The sequence below is a fragment of the Danio rerio genome, chromosome 7 (assembly GCF_052040795.2).
Source record: "Danio rerio strain M-AB ecotype USA chromosome 7, GRCz13ab, whole genome shotgun sequence".
NCBI lineage: Eukaryota > Metazoa > Chordata > Actinopteri > Cypriniformes > Danionidae > Danio > Danio rerio.
The window spans coordinates 33,898,635-33,917,641 of record NC_141027.1 but is presented as its reverse complement, the minus strand read 5'-3'; the positions used below and the strand labels follow the sequence as shown (position 1 = coordinate 33,917,641).

The 19,007-nt window shown below is 37.2% G+C and overlaps 1 protein-coding gene across 2 annotated transcripts in view; it reads left to right on the top strand.

Annotated features, from left to right (window-relative positions):
* Window positions 1-18,747, top strand: part of uacab (uveal autoantigen with coiled-coil domains and ankyrin repeats b) — a 73,185-nt gene extending 54,438 nt beyond the window's left edge. For both annotated transcript variants that reach the window (XM_087261359.1, XM_087261360.1), the window contains exons 5-19: window positions 2,337-2,394; window positions 2,806-2,876; window positions 3,075-3,181; window positions 6,003-6,184; window positions 7,529-7,566; window positions 9,164-9,217; window positions 9,982-10,089; window positions 10,298-10,330; window positions 10,485-10,577; window positions 10,712-10,742; window positions 10,876-10,925; window positions 12,044-14,722; window positions 14,836-14,988; window positions 16,732-16,797; window positions 17,082-18,747. In XM_087261359.1, the coding sequence (XP_087117485.1) occupies window positions 2,337-2,394; window positions 2,806-2,876; window positions 3,075-3,181; window positions 6,003-6,184; window positions 7,529-7,566; window positions 9,164-9,217; window positions 9,982-10,089; window positions 10,298-10,330; window positions 10,485-10,577; window positions 10,712-10,742; window positions 10,876-10,925; window positions 12,044-14,722; window positions 14,836-14,988; window positions 16,732-16,797; window positions 17,082-17,153 (3,795 nt within the window). In that variant the 3' untranslated portion in view covers window positions 17,154-18,747. The remainder of the gene's footprint in view (window positions 1-2,336; window positions 2,395-2,805; window positions 2,877-3,074; window positions 3,182-6,002; window positions 6,185-7,528; window positions 7,567-9,163; window positions 9,218-9,981; window positions 10,090-10,297; window positions 10,331-10,484; window positions 10,578-10,711; window positions 10,743-10,875; window positions 10,926-12,043; window positions 14,723-14,835; window positions 14,989-16,731; window positions 16,798-17,081) is intronic.
* Window positions 18,748-19,007: the final 260 nt, after the last annotated feature.

The window sequence follows — 19,007 nt, the reverse complement described above, 5'->3', positions numbered from 1 at the left end:
TTGTACACTCAGTGAGATTTTGTGCAATCAAAATACTGAGGAAAATCAACTTTAATATTGTCTAAACAAGTTAAGTGCTTAACAACGCACTTTACTAATCAAACTTAGATTTTTATTATATTTACAATAGGAAATTAACAAAAAAATAAAAATTTAACATGATCTTCACTTAATAATCTAATAATTTTTGGAATAAAAACATAATCAATATTTTTGACTCGTGCTGTGCCAAAAATAGTGGTGTGCACGTATCACAATGCCAAATAGCAACAGAAGTCAATCTTTTGCATTGATTTGCTCGTGATGTTGTGCATTTTCCTCTATTCGTCGATAGACAGTAGCATATTTGCATTATTAAAAATCTGATTCATTTACAACATTTAGTTAAAACGCTTAATTTCAGTTTGCTATAAAATAGACAAAAAGGTTACATTAAAATCAAAATGACGGTGTCTGTCGGGATTCTGCCCAATGGTCCCCATCATATTCATTTCAGATGAGATGGTGGGCCAAATCAAAGCTCACCATGGGCCAACTTTGACCCGCGGGCCCTAGTTTGGACATCTCTGGTTTAGATAAAACCCCTGATGTTTATGGGCAAAAATCACTGTCATGTGCATTTAACTTGATGATCAAAAATGAAAGTTGTAGGCAGCAATTAAATTATTTAATCAATAGGTGCTGACAATTAGCACCAAAATATGTCACTGAATAATTCTTTAAAAAGTACACATCTAGCAATGAAACATGAAGTTTTATGAGTGAAATAGTCATTTATTAAAAATAAGACCAAAAACAAATATGGGTTGTACAAATTATAATGTTAAATTTCTATATTTAGCTTCATCAGCAACAGTAGAAGTAACACTGAATTTCTCACAGTACTGAATATTTTACCCTTTATATTTATTCAGCTGATTATTTCTTAATTTTATTTTTTACTAAAATTACAAGTTCTAACTTCTTTTTGGTAAAACTAAAAGAGTCTTGCAGTGCTGTTTTTGTAATAAATGGAAAGCAAATGTCATTTGTCTCCTCCACTTTTAGGCTGATCCGAAAAAATGGTCCAATCTGTGACTAAAAAACTACAATGTAATCCAAACCGTGAGATTTGTGATCCGTTACACCACTAGCCAAAAATATACCTAAGACTGGTTTAGTGGTCTAGCCCAGGGCTGCTTATTAATATTTGGACATATTCTCTTTGAATCTGCTTTGTTATCTGTACAAGAAAATGATGCAGCTTGTTTTTTCCCCTCAGTTGCTTTCAACTTTCATTGCTATTGGCAAGCATACTCCAGCCCACAGGCTCATTAGCAAATTCAGCGCTTATTTCACTAAGCAGAAACCAATGACCTGAACTCCGCTGCATAATGCTTGAACCTGACATCCTGATTATGAGGAAATTATGCAGTTTGAAGGCAAATCATGCAGAGCTTGTTTACAGATACGCTTTTTAATTTGAACGAATTATCTCGAGCACACAATTTCGAAAGAGGGTAAAAAACCTGTCTATGTGAATGATGTCGCTCGAGATAATTAAGATGATTCCTATCACTTCCCTGTTAATGATTCTGACAACGGCATCTTTGTCTCCGTGCCTTGTTTGTGTTAATTGCTTGTTTCACAGGGAGCAGGAATCTGGCTAATTGTGAAAAAGAGAGCGTACATCTTTGTCTGGCGCCTTTGCGTGGAATTATTCATCCAGCCAGTGCCCTGACTGCTATATAGAGTGCTTGTGCGGACAACATTGAGTCACTGGATGAGAGCATTTTCCGGGTGTCTGCAGTGTTGACAGGCTGCCCATACTGTAACCTGCAGTCTATATTTCTATGCCATCATCATGTGCAATGTGATCCCGACTCCTAGAGTTACCCAGGACACAGTTAGCCAGCAGGACCATGTGACCTTGCTACTGGTTTTGGCGGCTGTTGCTAGAGCGTAAAAGGTTTTTATAGTGGCTGAAGTCAGAGGAGCTGTTTTTTTGTTTTGAATGGAGCAAAAACCGAGAAAGTGCTGGGTTTGGGAAACTAGGACACAGAAAGTGAAATATGGAGAGAGTAAAAGAGATTCAGGAAAAAGAGGACACAGAGGGTGGTGGGATTGAAGACCACCGAAGCCAGTATCTTAGCAACACTCTCCCTTTCTTGACCTGGTTTCAGAATCGTTGCAAAGCAGAGTCTCGCTCACACCCGTGTCAGGCTGATCCATTCTTCATGTTCATCAGAGATGTTTGTGAAAGTTTAGACTCATCCTCTGACCTTTTAAAGCTTAACAGGCATGAAGTGTTTGTGAATGGGCTGACTGTGAGTGTGACCACTGTTTTGTCCTTTCAGCACAATTGCCCAGTGGGAAACGTGGACCTGCAGGGAAGAACAGCTTTACATGATGCTGGTAAGCAAAAGGTTTTGTGTGTTTTAAGATGTTTTATTGGAACTGAACTTAGGAGAGACCTTTCTTCCACCTGGGGGTTTTACCTCGACCTCAGTTTTTCCTCATCCATCTGTTTCTACTATTTCTTCTGTTTCTTTCCTCCTTAAAACAGAGGAAATAAATGAACACTTGAATAGTATTCATTTGTGTTTTAATCATTAAGATGTACTGTAGTTCAGGAATTTATTTCCCTCAGAACGCTTTCATGTAAGATTTAAAGCTTCATGCCCAGTGGAGGTTTTTGGATTTGAATATAGCTCTATTTTTTATTTATTTATTTATTTATTGAGTGTGTGGTTAGCTTGGTCTACTGAATCTAATTTGGATGCCTGGGGGAATGTTTAGGAATATTATTATTGTTTGTCTTTTCAGTCATGGCCGGCTGCTCCTCCAGCGTGAAGCTGCTCTGTGACAGTGGCGCTTCAGTTAATGCCAGCGACTTTGTGAGTTAATATGTAGCTTGTGGGTTACTTCATATGCTTTCATATTATCTCATTCTTTTCACCTGAACAAATGTTCTGTGTTTAATTTTACTTTCCCTCAAATGCACTTTATCCTCAAATGTTCCCTCAGATGATGCCTTTTATGTCTTTTCTGTTTGAGCTGATGCAAACGTGCATTTTATATGTGTTTGTTTGTAGGACGGTCGGACTCCATTGGTGCTCGCCACACAAATGTGTCATCCACACATCTGTCAGCTGCTGTTAGAGCGGGGAAGTGACATCACAGTCAGAGACAAACAGAATAAGTAAATATAACCATGATATTTCTCTGTAATTGGTCTTTATTGGCTTGTTTCGTGTTTTTCTTGACGTGCCTGCTATATTCAGTTGCTGAATTTCCTGTCATCTCATTACTTCATCTATCTTTGTTTTAGTCGTATCTGATTTTTTTACCTGAATGAAAGAAACCAGTCTCACATTTATAGTAGTTGTGCAAAAACATTTCACACTGCTTTATTTGTTTTATCTTTTGAGTTTATCATTGTAATAAGAGTTTTACTTTTTTACTGGCATTTTAAAATTCCCTAGTTATTTATCTATAGCAGATAATGAATCTAAAGCCCTGTTTGCACTAATGTGTTTTAGTTTTAAAATGCATACGTACGCTATGGCCTTCCATCCATCCACACTACCCCGGAGTTTTCGATCTCTGAAAACAGAGCTTTTTGAAAACACTGAAGATGTTGTTTTGGTTTTAAAATGCTGCTGTGTGTCAGTGTGGATAGGAGAAAATAGAGACATCTGAAAACTCAGGGGTGGCTGCATACATTTGCCCTGTATTGGAGCTTTTTCTCAATATTAAGTGCACAAAGTTCAGTTTTGGACCCTTTCCTTAAGTTCAGTCTTCGCAAGTTTGATATGGAAAACAAACTCCTAACGACACGTCTGGTAAATCTTCAAAGGAAGCAAGTTTATGCAATATGGAAATTAAAGGCAAGTAATCAGTCAAATGTGCAGAATCTGTGTACGTGGTCACATGAGTTAAAATATATACTTATCTTTGCTCTAAGCCAAAACATGTTACCTGAGACAAATAATGGATTTAAAAGACCAAATAATCGTTAGATAGAGACAAGATTAAATAAATATCACATTTAACAACTATAGTGAGAGGAGATCCAGTGGAAGATCCTTGATGAACTAGTTGAGGTAGACATGGACCGGTATAAGATTCTGACAGTATGATAACCTTGGTTAAAAATATCACGGTTTCCCGGTATTGTGATTACTGCTCTAAAATATATTATTTTTAAATGTCTGGGTAAAAAACAAACACCTTTTTCCCCCTTTGAAAACAATATATTTTATTTTTTGAAACATTATTAAAATTTTGGAACAGTAAACATGTCGGGCTGAAAATTTCAAATGAATCATTGACTTCTGTGGTCTTCATTAAGTTCCAAAAGTACGGAACCCCGAAAGGGACTCGGTGGAGGAGAAAAAAATTGGCTGGGTGAAAAAAAAAAAATGGGTGAAAGAAAAAAAATGGGTGGGAGGAAAATATATATTTCTAAGTTTTTGCGTTCTCTCGCAAAGTTTTGCGTTCCCTGGCAAAAATGTTTTGTGCTCCCTCGCAAAGTTTTGCGTTCTCTCGCAAAACTGTGTCTCCACAAACACTTCCTGTTCACTTCACTCACTTAAACTCTCCCGTTTTTGCCGAAATTCTCCTGTATTTTACCACTCTAACCCACTTTCTTTATATTAAATCTGTGCGTCGATCGTCTCCTTTCATATGCAACCTCTAAACCAGTGAATGCATGTATAAGCGCTGACTGACAAACGTGCTCCGTACAATAAACTGATCCCAGATCAGCTTCTGTACACTCCATTTACAGAGGAGCACAGAGCAGCGGGTTTATGTTTAAACAGACAAATACACTGAATAATATGTAAACATCTTCGTCCTGCATGTTTTATTTTAAACAGCTAATTTTCTCTTAAATAAGCACAAACAATTTCTAAAGTAATGGAATGCTTCATTATTGATCTGTGCACTCTTGCAGTGACACCTCTGTTATCAAAACAAATCAAAACATGAGATTCATTTGCTGCTCACTTGTTTGATAACAGAGGTGTCACTTCAAATGGTACATACAGACACTGATCTGGGATCAGTTTATTGTACAGAGCGCGTCTGTCAGTCAGCACTTATACATGCATTCACTGGTTCAGAGGTTGCATATGAAAGGCGACGATCGACACACAGATTTAATGTAAAGAAAGTGGGATAGAATGGTAAAATACAGGAGAATATCGGCAAAAATGGGAGGGTTTACGTGAATAAAGTGAACAGGAAGTGTTTGTGGGGATAACATCTTTGCGAGATGACACAAAACTTTGCGAGGGAACGCAAAACATCTTTGCGAGATGACACAAAACTTTGCGAGATTACGCAAAACATTTTTGCGAGGGAACGCAAAAACTTAGAAATATATATTTTCCTCCCACCCATTTTTTTCTTTCGTCCATTATTATTATTTTTTTCACCCAACCATTTTTTTTCTCCTCCACTACATCCCTTCCGGGGTTCCGTACAAAACACAGATTACTTTACAGTTTAAAACGACATCTTGGATATATTTTATATATAGTTTGAGGTGCGCTGCTCTTAGTTGGGGAAGTGTGCTCAAAGCACCCGCTGACCGCCTGGAGCTCAGACGTCCACATACGTTGCAGCACATGCCAAAGTTTGTTTGTTTGTTTGTTTGTTTGTTTGTGTGTGTGTGTGTGTGTGTGTGTGTGTGTGTGTGTGTGTGTGTGTTTGTGTGGTCATGTAATGTGCATTTTCAGTGGTGTGGTGTGGACTGAGATCTGTTAGGTGAAATGCCAGTGTGGACGTGGATCGTTTTCATTCTAAAAATTGTTTTAAAATTAAAACATATTAGTGTAAATGGGGCCAAAGTCTCAGACGTTCACAGCTTACTTCTGTGGATGGAGAAATATAAACTATATTTGTATTCTTGTCTAGAAATTTTAGAGACATCAGTAAATGGGGTTTTGAATGCAGTGTTTTGGTGTCATTAGCAATTATCTTTAAAGATTTGTTTGTTCACTTTGTTCCCTCAGAACTGCATTGATTCTGGGCTGCGAGTACGCCTGTAAGGATGCCGTGGATGTTTTGTTGAAACATGGAGCTGATGTCACTGCTGTGGATGGATTTAGCCATGACAGTTATCACTACGCACGACTCAGCAAAAACCAGGAGCTGGTCTCTCTTGTCAAGAGTTACCTGGACAGTGCTGCCAAAGGTTTTTTTCTTCCTGTTTTTATGTGGTTTTATGCGTAGATCTGCAATGTTAAAGGGCTAGTTTTACACAAAACTGAAATTTGGTCATTAATTTATAACCTTTCACTTGTCTCAAAAAATGTAATTTATTCCGTTTACTCGCCCTCAATTGGTTTCTTTCTTTTGTTAAATACAAAAGCAGACATTCTGAAGAAAATTAACCATTCTCTCTCATAGTATTTGTTTTTTTCCACTATGGAAGTAAATGGTTACTGGTTTCTAGCTTTCTTCAAAATATCTTTTTTTAGGTTTAGTAGAAAAAAGAAATGCACAAAAGTTTGGAAGGAAATGAGAGCAAGTAAATTTTAGAGCAATGCAGAGCTCATTAAGGGAAAGGAATTAAAATGGACAGTACTTTAGAAAATGAATAAAATTACTTTAACTGAACTGCCAAATGCACAAATAACAAAAGCATTCTGGTTTACCAGCCGAAGACAGAATGATTGCTATATCAAATATTGTAGTAACATCGGCTATATTGCTAAGTGACTGGAAAATGAGATTGGAGGTGCAATTTTATGGGCTGTTGCATTTTATGCTTGGTGTCATGAGGTGTCTGTCACATCAGACAGAACTCTGATACACTGGACATTCGAGGTGTAAATTAGAGAGAAAGTGTTAAGTTCAAAACTGACAGTGGATGAGTATGAAGTAGGGTGAAATCAAGCTGGTTCAAATGTGTAGTTGCTCATTGCAGCTTCACAGGCTGAAAAGCTTTTGGGTTGTTTGTTTAGAACAAGCACACCAGATAGCCATATCTGCATCAAATGACCAGAGCAGAAAGAAGTGATATACCAAGAAAATTGTTAATAATAACTAAACAGCAGATTGCCATTATCATTGTGACCAGATGCCTCTTTGTTACCTTCTTTTTACCATTGTTCCATTCCATGATGATATTTTGCATTTAAGTGTGGTTTTTATTCTCCTTTTAAGAGTGCTTTTTTTTTTTTTTAAATTGTGAAACTTCTCATTGAAGCTGATGAAAAATGTAGCTTTTCTTGGTGTATATTAGCTGAATGCAATTTTTCGGCAGTTTTTAATCCTTTTTTTCGCCCTGCAGTTCACATTACTTTGTTGCATCACTTTTGTCTGAAAAGGCCTTTATCAGGTGGTAAGGTTATTGAGATCAAAGCCCCAAGAGCTTGTGACAAATGTTCGCTGACAAGAGCGTAGAGCAGTTCTATTTCAGCGTTATGCTTCAAAATGAAAAGTACAAGCTATATACCACAGTTCCCGAGGGTAAATCAGCATCCTCCTATGTTCAGGGCATTGCTAATTAAACAATACTCATTTGTATTCACAGCTAAAGAGGCTGGCAAGATGGAACAGAAAATGAGACAGGTACACACAGCATTTTTCACTTTTAATTTTTTTTTATTGTTCACCCATAACTGAAAGTTCTGTCATCATTTACTCAATTACAAAACTATTTGTCTTTCTTCTGTTAAACACAAGAGAAGACATTTTCAAAGTAAGCTAGAAACTTGTAAACATTGACCTTCATAGTATTTGTTTTTCTTACCATTGGTTATCATTTTTCAGTTTTCCTCAAAATGTGTACTTCTGTGTTTAACAAAAGAAAGTAAAGCTTTATTTGAAACGTCTTCAGGGTGAATAAAATGTGATTTTTTTTTTTTTTTTGGTTAACTATCCCTTTAGAAAAGCCCACATTATTCCTTCAAGGTTTTCACTTTCTCTCTTGCTAGTTAACTTCTATTGGTGTCTGGGTTTCATTACTGACTCTCAAACAGACTGATATATTTTCTCCACACATTCTGCACAGAGAAAAAGGCTGCCTTCATTGCAATTTCAATGAAGCCGTCTAGAGCAACGAGACTAGAATCATACAAATGGGATTTATGATTGATGAGCAGAGAGGGCAATTTAGTTCTTTGTTTTTTCATTTCAGCACTTGTGCATCTATCATATTAAATGGAAAATAAATTAGTTCTGGCTAATATAATTTCTTATCACATAGCCAGTTTCACTGTCCTAATGCGCTAATCTGACTGCAGTACTGTTGAAACTTTTACACAAGACTGCCACCCAGTGTTCAATGGAAGTAGGACAAAATAATTGTTGGCACTAAATGAACAAGGGCTGCACGATATTGGAAAAATCGGACATTGCGATATTTTGCTTTTCTGTTATGTATTGCAATATAAATGCAATCTCAGTAGATGACTCGAATAGCTGTATAAATTATGATGATTCTGTTTGATTATGATGTGAGTGGATCTGCATAAAATAAAATAAACTATAAACAAGCATAGATGAATACAACAGCAAGGTTTTCTGAGAAGTCTAACAGTATTCAGATACAGAAATTAAACAATTAAATGTAAAGTAATACTGTATAGTCTCCATTGTGTACAGTCATCATCATGATTAGTCACAGGCTTCAAAAACACATGCAAATGATAAACTACAGTATAATCCAGACTGTATTATGACATGTGACTTTTGCGAATGATCACATTGCAATATTGGTGCTGAAATGGTATTGTGCAGGTCTGAAATGAACCATACAGTATCTATCTCTTTATTTAAATAATTAGAAGACTTATCCTGAAGTTTGAGAATGATAGTTATGTATGCACAAAGTGTAATTTTGTAACAAAAAAAATACCTGAAGGCATTAAATGTGCAGCAAAACCTTTCAAGATAAATGCATAGTTATTAGGCAGAAATACCTACTCATTTTTTAACATTGCCATTTATCAGAAGCGTATGCTGAGCAGCATCAGAAGTTGTAGTATTCACTAAAATTATATAACAAAACCACATTTTATTTCTCTCTGTAGCATTTCTCAGTCTTTGAATCAAACGCTATTTCATGGAGATTTGTTAGTTAATTTTTCTCATTTATTTTTACTATGAGATGCATAGTTAGTTTAAAAAGCCATCCTTAACATTTATAATTTTCTGTCTGTGTCAGTTGCAGTCTGTTGAGATGGTGTCTGAAACCCCTAACCGTGAAAGGATCATACAGGTAAGGGCCAATTATCTCCATGGGTGCATCTGTCAGTTTCCTCGTTCAGTAGTCAGAGCACCAGTAAGGGGGTCAGCAGTTTTGAGGGCTATCTCAATTTCAAAACTCTTCCAGTGCACTGTAACATTCACTCTCTAAAGTCCCATAAAGCACAGTAAAAATTAGGAAGCATCAACGTTATCACTATATTGCCTTAAAGGAAAGTATGAATATATATATATATATATATATATATATATATATAATTAAAAAAAAAAATTATTGTTATTTTTATAGAAATGATCTATTTATATTTAACAATACTTTAGCATAGTTGTAAAGGTGCATCAGCATAGTCCGACAATAATCTAGCAAACATTTATAAATGATTAATGGTTGAGCTGTTGCTAGAACATGAAACCTTATATCAGACAATATATGTCAATCAGTCATGTTTTTATTTAAAAAAATCCTCTATAGACATTGTCTCATGTAACAATCAGTGTCCCAATGTCTAGTGAACCAAGCTCATTACTGCCCTTAACAGTGCCTGAATTTGTATACACGACCTACTATTTCAACCATGAGAGTTGGGAGACGGACCCAATGATTAGTAAACCAAATATTATTTCTTAAGTAGGACATATCCAGCACATTCATTGATGCATTCTGCAATTTCTCTTTTTATTATTAGAGCTGACCATAGACATTTTCTGTATTAATAGAAGTGAGTGGACATTTAATGACTTTGTCTGCAATTGGCTGTGTGTTTTTGCCTTTTTTAGGACCTGGAGAAAAAGAACGAGAGCCAGCAAGAGACTCTAAAGAAGTTCCACCAGGAACAGAGAACTCTGCTTGATAAAGTTAACATGCTTCAGCAGCAACTCAGCCAGGTGGCTTTTTTTCCAGTCTTTTAATAATTGCCCAGTTTATGTACAAGCCTATGTCTTAAGCAGATGCTTCAGCACTGCAGTAAATGTAGCCTCACCTGTACTGTATTTAACTGAGCAGGCAGTTATTTTTGCATGTTGCGGTAGTTTTACAGACATCTTGTGTAATGCATGTATTCTATCTCATTCTTTCTCTCCTGTCCTCTATCAGGAGAAGTCAACAGTGGAGGACATAAACAAGGAGGTAATTCATGTGCTTTTTAAATTTTTTTTTTTTTTACTATAGTGACCTTGCCTATTGTCATTGTCATCCATTGTAGGTTGATTGTAGGTTTTTATTTTTAAAGGTTCAATGTTTGTTGATGTTAAATATGCATGTTTATTTTTTGTACACACAGAAGGAACAGCTGAAGCGTTTACTTTCTGCCAAAGAGAAAGAGGAGGGAGCCAGGGCCATAGAGACTGTGAGAGTCCAGCAACGGAGCCATTTGGTCAGTTAAAGATGTTTTTTTTTTTTTTTGCAAGATGCTCATCAAGGGCTGCTGCTCGTTAAATCCAGATCCAGCAGATCATGATCCAACTTTGATGATTAGTTGAATAAATTTGCATGTTTTTTGTTTTACAGGAAGATTACCCTGGCCAGTCTGTGATCAAAGGTGATTTTAGTCTTTGAAATCTGGATTTCTAGACTGTGATAAAGTACAACCCTTGGTATTAGAGACCTCATTGTAAACTGCACTGTAAGTGCATTCATGCAAGTGTGTGTTTATTCTGTTTTTTTTTCTGCAGGAAAAGACAATGTGCTAGTTCGACAGTCACACAGCTTGGACTCTGCACAGGTGAGCTCTTTCTTTCTTTCTTTCTTTCTTTCTTTCTTTCTTTCTTTCTTTCTTTCTTTCTTTCAAACATATATTTTAATAGCCAACAGCAAAAAGAACTGTATTCTGTATATCAGTATATCATAACTGTATATCATTTTATTTATCAAGTAAACTATCTCCAAAGCATTCAAGAAAGCAACTTGAAATTTAGAGTATTTAATGGAACAGTTATGGACTTAATTAATGTTCAATATGTGGGAAATCACCGTTGTGCTGCTGCTAAATATATATTTTTTTGTATATTTTAAAAGACCGTTAAATTTGGAATTGAGGTTAAAGCATGGTATGCTGTCTGTCTGAGAACTTTCTTTATACTGAGATATTGCTGTCCTCAAGACTAAAAATGAAAAATCATGAACTGATTCTAAAGGTTTGCTGAGCGTGCGCAAGCTTTACACACTATTTCTTCCTAGTTTTGGTATTTTAGGTATATATTTTTTCTCTGAATATGTTCAGTAATGCAGACGGGCTGTGTCAGCTATGTTAAGCTTAGGAGAGGCGGTGGCAGTCAGATAAGTTGCTCTCTCTTTCATTTCATTTCACAACCTCCATAGCCTGCAGTGTCAGACAGGTTTATGATTTATTAGCTCTGTTCTCTGAAGGGACATGCTATACCCAGGATCAGCTTTTGGGCAGATGTGGTGGATGCAATTTTGTTGTCACATTAATACAAGAAACTTCTTTACTCTCACCTTTTTTTGAGGTCACTGCACCATTTAAAAAGATGGGAAATGCACCTATTAAATTAGGATCAAATGTCTGACTTGAGATCTAGCCTAGATATATATTCATTTATTTTACACACAATACTAGATAGAAGACAGACATAAACATGCTGTACTTAAAAAAATACTGGCTCTTGTTATATATTTATCCTTAGAAACAGAATATGTTCATTTAAAAAGAAAAGAAAATTTTTTTGGACCTACTTAAAAAAAAAAAGTAATATAAAGGAGAATATCTTTTTCCACTCAGTAACATTCACTTAAATCACACAAGCACAGAGATAGAATTGTTATACATAATATAATTTGATATTTATAATAATGCCCAGTGTTTTTTTTTTTATTATTCAGATCTTGCAACCTTTAGGAGCATCTCGATCTTTGACGCGTCCTTTGGAGCTTTCTCTACCCGTGCCTAGTGATTCTGAAACTCTTCGCCAAGAGCTTGAATGTGCCCGCAGGCAGCAAGACGCTGCACAAGAGGAAGTGGTCCACCTCCAAAAGGCTCTCGCAAGCAAGTCTCAAGACTGTGAGGAGTTGACCAGGAAGTGTGAGACCATCAAGCGTGAGTCGGATCAGCAGATACAGGAATTGGAAGAAGCCATGGGAGATGTGCAGAAGCGAATGATAGAATCAGAGTCAAAGGTGAAACAGCTTCAGGCTCATGTGGTGGCGGTAAAGGAGCATCTCAGTAACCAAGTTGTTGATGACCTTAAAGCACAGCTAAATGACGTGAAGGCGAAGTATGAAGGAGCTTCTGCTGAGGTTGGACGGGTCAGGAACCATTTAAAGCAGAGTGAGAAAGCGTTGGAGGAGTATAAGAAAAGTGAAGGGCTTCTGGCTGTGGAGGTTGAGAGGCTCACTGCAGAGCTGAGTGCGATGCAAGCGGACCATAAAGAAATGGAAGAGATGCTCTTAAACATGGAGAGTCAAGTGAAGGCTGCAGAGGTCAGGTTGACCACAATGGTTGCGGCAGAGAAGTTTGACAACATGAAGAACCTTCTTACCAATGCTGTTGACGAGAAGGAGCTACAGCTGGCTGAATTAAGGGAAGATTATGACCGTGTGCTGGAGGAAGTGGCAGAGCTCCATCGTGCGATGGACGACCGCCAATCCGTTCCCCTTCAAGAGCACGAGCGAGTGCGGGTTGCTCTAGAAGAGCAAAACTCAACGCTAAAGAAGAAACTTGCTGACGTGACTTCAAAGTGTCAGTCGTTAATTTGTGAAGTGGAGGAAGGTGAGGACGAGAGAGAGCTGCTCAGAGAGGAGCTGCAAGTACTCAGCAACAATCTGAAGACCAAGTTTGTGACCTTGGAAAACCACGAGGACGTGAAAAGGTCTATGGGACTCGCTGTAGAGGAGTTGAGGGTTCGATTAACAGAGGAGACCGAGAAGAACAAACAGGCTGAGGAGCAAATACGGAAGCTACAGGAGGAGAAAACCTCTCTTTGTGAGAACATTACTAACTTGAGGAGCATGTACATACCTTGTGAACGTTATGAGAGTGAGATGGCTGTACTCACAGAACGCAACACAGAACTAGAAGGAGTTATTAATAGCCTACAAGATCAATACCAGAAGAAAGTCAGTGAACTTGAGGGTTTGGCATCTGAAAAGGCAACACTGAAGCAGAGCTTTGACACAAAGTTTGTCACAAAGGAGGAGTATGAGAGAATGCAGATAGAGCTGGAGGAGGCTTTGGAGAAAGCTAAGATTGAAATCGCAAAGTTGGAAGAGGATTGTAGAGTTCGAGGCGAGGAGTTACAGCAGGCAAAAGAAGGAAATGCAACGTTGAAAGAAGAGTTTGAGAAAGTGCAGGCCAAGTTAGACAATGAATATGTCAGTCTTGTGGAACATGAGATGTTGAAAAGCACAATGAGCACAGCTTTATCAGAAGCAGAGGAAAGAGCTCATGATGCCTACTCAAAGTATCAGTCTGCTCAAGAGAGTGAATCAAAGCTCCACAAGGAAATCGAAGCACAGAAGAAAGAGCTGGACACTATTCAAGAAGCACTGCAGTTGAAGTTTGTGCCAGTGACCACTCTGGAAGAAAAAGAAATGGAGTTCAACACCACTTTAAAGAATTTGGAAGATAAACTCACCAATGTTCAGGAGATGTACAATAACGAAAAGACTGTAGGGAAAAGCCAAAGGCAAGTGAATGAAAAAATGAAAGACGAAATCGAGTCATTGCAGCAGAAACTTCATACAGGGCTTGTGTCTGGCGAGAAGCACAAAGAAGTGGAGGATCACTACAAGGGTCAGGTGGAAGAGCTGAGTCTGAAGTTGGTGGAGTTGGAGCAGCAGTATAAAGAGGTTACAATTCAGAGGGCTGAACTGGAGGAGCAAAATGCATTGTGCAATTCTGAGATACAGAGTCTTCAGCAGAAACTCAATAGTGAGTTCATCCACCTTGAGCAGTTTCAGGCCATGCAGAGTTCTCTGAATGGAAGGCTGCAGGACGCCCAAAAGGAGTGCAAGAGCTTAAGTGAAGCTCACAGACTGGAGGTCCAGCGTGTTCATGAAATCGAGAAACAACTTCAGAGTCAGAGCTGTGAAGAGGCCCAGTTTAGCCAGGTTAAAGACGCTCTAGAGCGTGAGGTCAACGAGCTCCGCTTGGCCCTGCGGGAGGAGGAAGAAACCAGTGCGCAGAGGGCTGAAGATGTTTCCACTCTGCAGACTGAGCTCCTCAGAGCCACACACGCTCTGGACGACCTCCGTAGTCATGAAGAACAGGTGACAGAGCTGAAAGCTGAAAAGCACAAGCTGGAGGAGAAGGTACGCGAACTTGGGGATCGGCTGTCGGGTCTGGATGAGCAGTATGAGGATCTGTACAGGGAAACAGCCCAGGCTAGAGAGGGTGAAAAGAGGGCGATAGCAGAAACCGAGGCCCTGCAAGTCAAGAGCGCCTCCATTGAGAAGGAGATCCGAGATCTGAAAGAGAGATATGAGGAATCCCTCAGCACCATTGGAGAACTGCAGAAGAGGATTCAGGCGTCCTCTGAGCAGACTGAGGTTAAAGACAAAAGGGTGAGATTTTTATTTTATTTTTTAAAATTTATTCTAATTTATTATGTGGAAGAGCCTTTTCTGTAAGTGGCTGATATTTTGTCCGATTATAAGCAAGGTGTTCTCTGTTTCAGATCACAGAGCTGTTGGCAGATGTTGAAAGGCTGAAACAGGCTCTGAATGGCTTATCCCAGCTGGCTTATTCTGGCAATACGCCCAACAAGAGACAGACTCAACACATTGACACTCTCCAAGCCCAGGTCAAGAGCCTCCAGCAGCAGCTGGCTGTGAGTAGCTCTGTGCACATACACATGCCGGTGGATTTGCTCGTAATTGCCCACAAATATGACATGCCATCACCTTGGACTTAAAAAATATACTCCCTTACTGACTGACTTGCATTCATAATGGATTCTAGAGCCTTATGTACAGTGCTCAGCATAATTGAGTAGACCCCATTTTAAAAATGAATATTTTTATCCATTTCTCAGTGAACATAGGCAATGTATTTTTATACATTTAAACAAAACCGATTTATTAAGCATATAAATTTAATAAAATAATATTTTAGTCACCAATTGAAAGAAAACAATGCAATTAAATTCAAGCTAAATATTGCAAAACTAAAATATTACAACCTACAATTTTTCCATTTTTTTTTTGCTTCTCTTAATTTTTCCTCTTTTTTTTATTTGTGTTTAATATTTTTCTATAACATATAAATTTGGGTGTAATAGTTTTTGCATTGTTATTGTAAGTTAGTTTGTTAGATAACCCAAATGTAACCTTATTGTGCAATAAATGTAAAAACTTTGAAGGTACATTGACTCACTCATTCTGGTCTTGCCATAAATTCATCTGTCACCAGAGCATAAATTGGCCATTTTTGGAGACACCTCAGAAATAGGAGATACATTTATGTGGAAGAAATGCGATATGGGATGACAAACAAACAAAACCTTTTTTTTTTTTTTTTTAAATCTGGAATTCAATTCTGTTTTATGTCATTGATGCTGACTTGTAACTCATTATAGGTGGGATTGGTTTGGCATATGTCAAGTTGTGAAGCCTACACATTTCTCTGAAAAATATTTAATTTTTATATATTTATATTTTTGTTTCATTTATGTTATTGTTTTTTTTTCTTATGCTAAAAACAATAAAAAGATATAATAAAAATATATTATTTTGTTAGATAAGCTCTAGATTTGACTTCAGTACTGACTAATCTGATGTATATGCACAAATATAATATTGTATAGAGCTTCCTATTAACAATAAGAAATTTAAATATAGATTTGTGAGGAGTGTACTTGTACTGTATATGCTGAGCACTGTACTGTAAATAACCAAAAAGTAGAAGCAAGGAACTGGGGCTGATAGAATGGCAGCAGGGACTGATTTTTTTCTCAGGTTGCCATCTCAGCAGCCGCAGGATTATACAATTATATATACTTATCTAAAATTTGGTGATCTTTGTATAATGACTATATACTTTATATTTAAACGATACGTAATTCAAATTTTTAAATATAATGTGAAAGTAAAGTTTAGAATAACATCTGTTTTTATACATTTTAAAATGTATATTTTTGATTGTAGCTGAATTTACAGAGGCAATTTTTTTTTATATCAAGTTTTCAAGTTGATCAAGTTTTTAATTCAAGTTTTTGAATGGTAGCATAAAAAAAAATGTGCAGTCTCGATTTAATCCTGTGCATTGTCACCAGTTGCTTGTCTCTTTTGACCTTCCCATAAAACAAAACAACAACTGAACAACAAATGTACTGTAAATTTATATACAACATTATAAATTAAGTTTAGGTGTGAATGTAAAAAGTAGTAGAATAGAATGTGTGGGTTAAGAAGAAAACCTTCTACCTCCCTATTTTAAATTGTGTGCGTGTATTCAAGTAAACGGCTTGAAATGTTGTTGCTGAGAAGTGTATTGTGTTAAACAGATTAACCATCTAACCTTGCAAGACCTTATAATACACTACCTGACGTGTCTTGTTTTTTCATCTAAACAGGACGCTGAGAGGCAACATAGAGAAGTGGTTTCAATTTATCGAACTCATCTTCTCAGTGCAGCACAGGTAATTGTGTTTGAGTGTGCGTCAAGTGTGAAGAATTCTTTTCTTTTCCAGAAGATATTCCTTTTATGTTGCTGTTTTATGTTGCTGCATGTTGCTGCTTTTCAAGGCCATTTATTAAAAGGGTTATAATGGTGTATGATCTTTTTCAACTGTAGATGAAATCGCTAAATGCAAGAAAATACGGTTATAGTATTAGATTGTGACAGTGTTCAATTCATAGCATGTAATTGTATAGAAGATTGTGTAAGATACTGATTGAATGCAGCTCTCTTGTTTTCTTTAAGGGTCACATGGATGAAGACGTCCAAGCTGCCTTATTGCAGATCATTCGAATGAGACAAGGTTTTGTGTGTTGAAGTCAACACACTGAGACTACACTGACTCCAATTCATCATTCACACAGTAACCTCCCATTCAGCTCAGTGCAGTTTGATACTGCTCTGGATATCTTCAGTCATATTCTTCTGGTTGGGTTCGGTGGTGTTTGCTTTAACAATTTGAATCCGGAATGTAGATTATAGCTAAACGTATCCAAAAGCTCATATACTATAAACATGAGAGGCAATGGATATTGATTTAATCTTGAATAAGCACATTGGCTTAAATAAGTATGCCATTGCCACATGCTTTAGAGTAAATGAGAAGTATAGGATGCTGGAAAGTTGTTAACTGCACACTAACAGTGATAGAGTCTCATGTACAGTACTTCTTTATTTCATGTTGAAATAACTTAACTACAGTTTGAAGAACATTCCCTCCCTCCACTCTTATAGCCATGTTCTGAGCTACATGTAAATGAGGGATGCATCCCTTTAGATAAATTCTTAACATGCTGTTCTCAGTCCAGCGTTACTGTATTCACGGCAATGGTTATAGTAATGATCTGGTTAGAGGAAGCAGGTAGTAGCTTTGAGGCTTCAGTGGAGCGGTGGGCATTGCAGCAGTTCCTGGGACAGCTAGATTTTATGAAGTGCTATAGTGGTTGACAGTAAATAAACTGGATGTGCACATCCAGTAATCAGTAAGAGCATAATCTGCATTGTTACTGCAGTAAATGTCATTTGCACACACTATTTTTGAGGATCTCATAATTGTTGTGGTCCAAAGTCATTGTGAAAAGTCACTACAGCTTCATTTTCTATGTAACTTTTCCAGTTTGCCCTGGGCCCATGTTTATACACTGGATCATTTGTTTCAAATGCGTGTGATGCATTTGAGTCAGTGGGTGTCTACTGGATTGGGTGGATATAGGAAGGAGCTACTTTGCTTCAGCAGCAGACCACGTCTCATGAATGATCACAGCATTTAACACTGAGGACTTTGATCACACTATTCTACATGGTCCTGTATCCTGGCTGATATCGCCATCTAGTGGTGTGACTTGGCTGGCCAAGTTTGATGTGTGGTTTTGAGTAGGAGAATGTGATGCGTTTTGGAATTCTCCCCTTTGATGCTTCCCGAATCTGAAATTTATCACCTTTTACAAGGCTTTGTACTACTTTTGATGAATGAACGCCATGTTTGTGGTTACATTTGCAGAATTCAGCAGGACTGGAATGGAAAGGCACAATTGTTATGGTTTCAGAACATGACTGTTCTACTCTTATTTGTGGGTTTTTTCTACATGTAAACTCTAAATGAAGTCAAATTATTTGTTGAATTTCCTAACAGATTTGCTCAACTGATTTAATGAGTTAAGGTGGCTTTTCAGTATTGATTTAATTTATTTTAAAACAAATTGTGCCACTTGATTTGATTGGTATTAACTGATACTATTTGTCGGTTTACTAATTATAACAGTTTTGTTATTTATTAGTATTACATTCTAACTGTTCTCTTACAATCATTAGTCAGTTTTTTCTCCTTTTTGACCATATTTCGCTCTTTTTTTCTTTTTGTTTTGCGAATGGTTGAGTCTAACATCAATAAAAGTGCCTCTTTTAGACTAAACTGACTCTGTGCAAATGATAAAGATTAATTCCAGCTGTCTTGGATTGTTATGAAGTGAACCTTCCCTTTGGCAGGACTTTCCAGCTCCTCTCACTTGAATTGGATGCACATGTTATTTCAATTCAATCAGAACAAGATTGAGATCTAATTTTTCCTCATGTGGATTGCATTGATTTGCACCTTGGTGTTTAACTTGCCTTTAAAACAGGATGATGTTAGGAACACAGAAAAGATATGCATCTCCTCCCATAAACATCTAA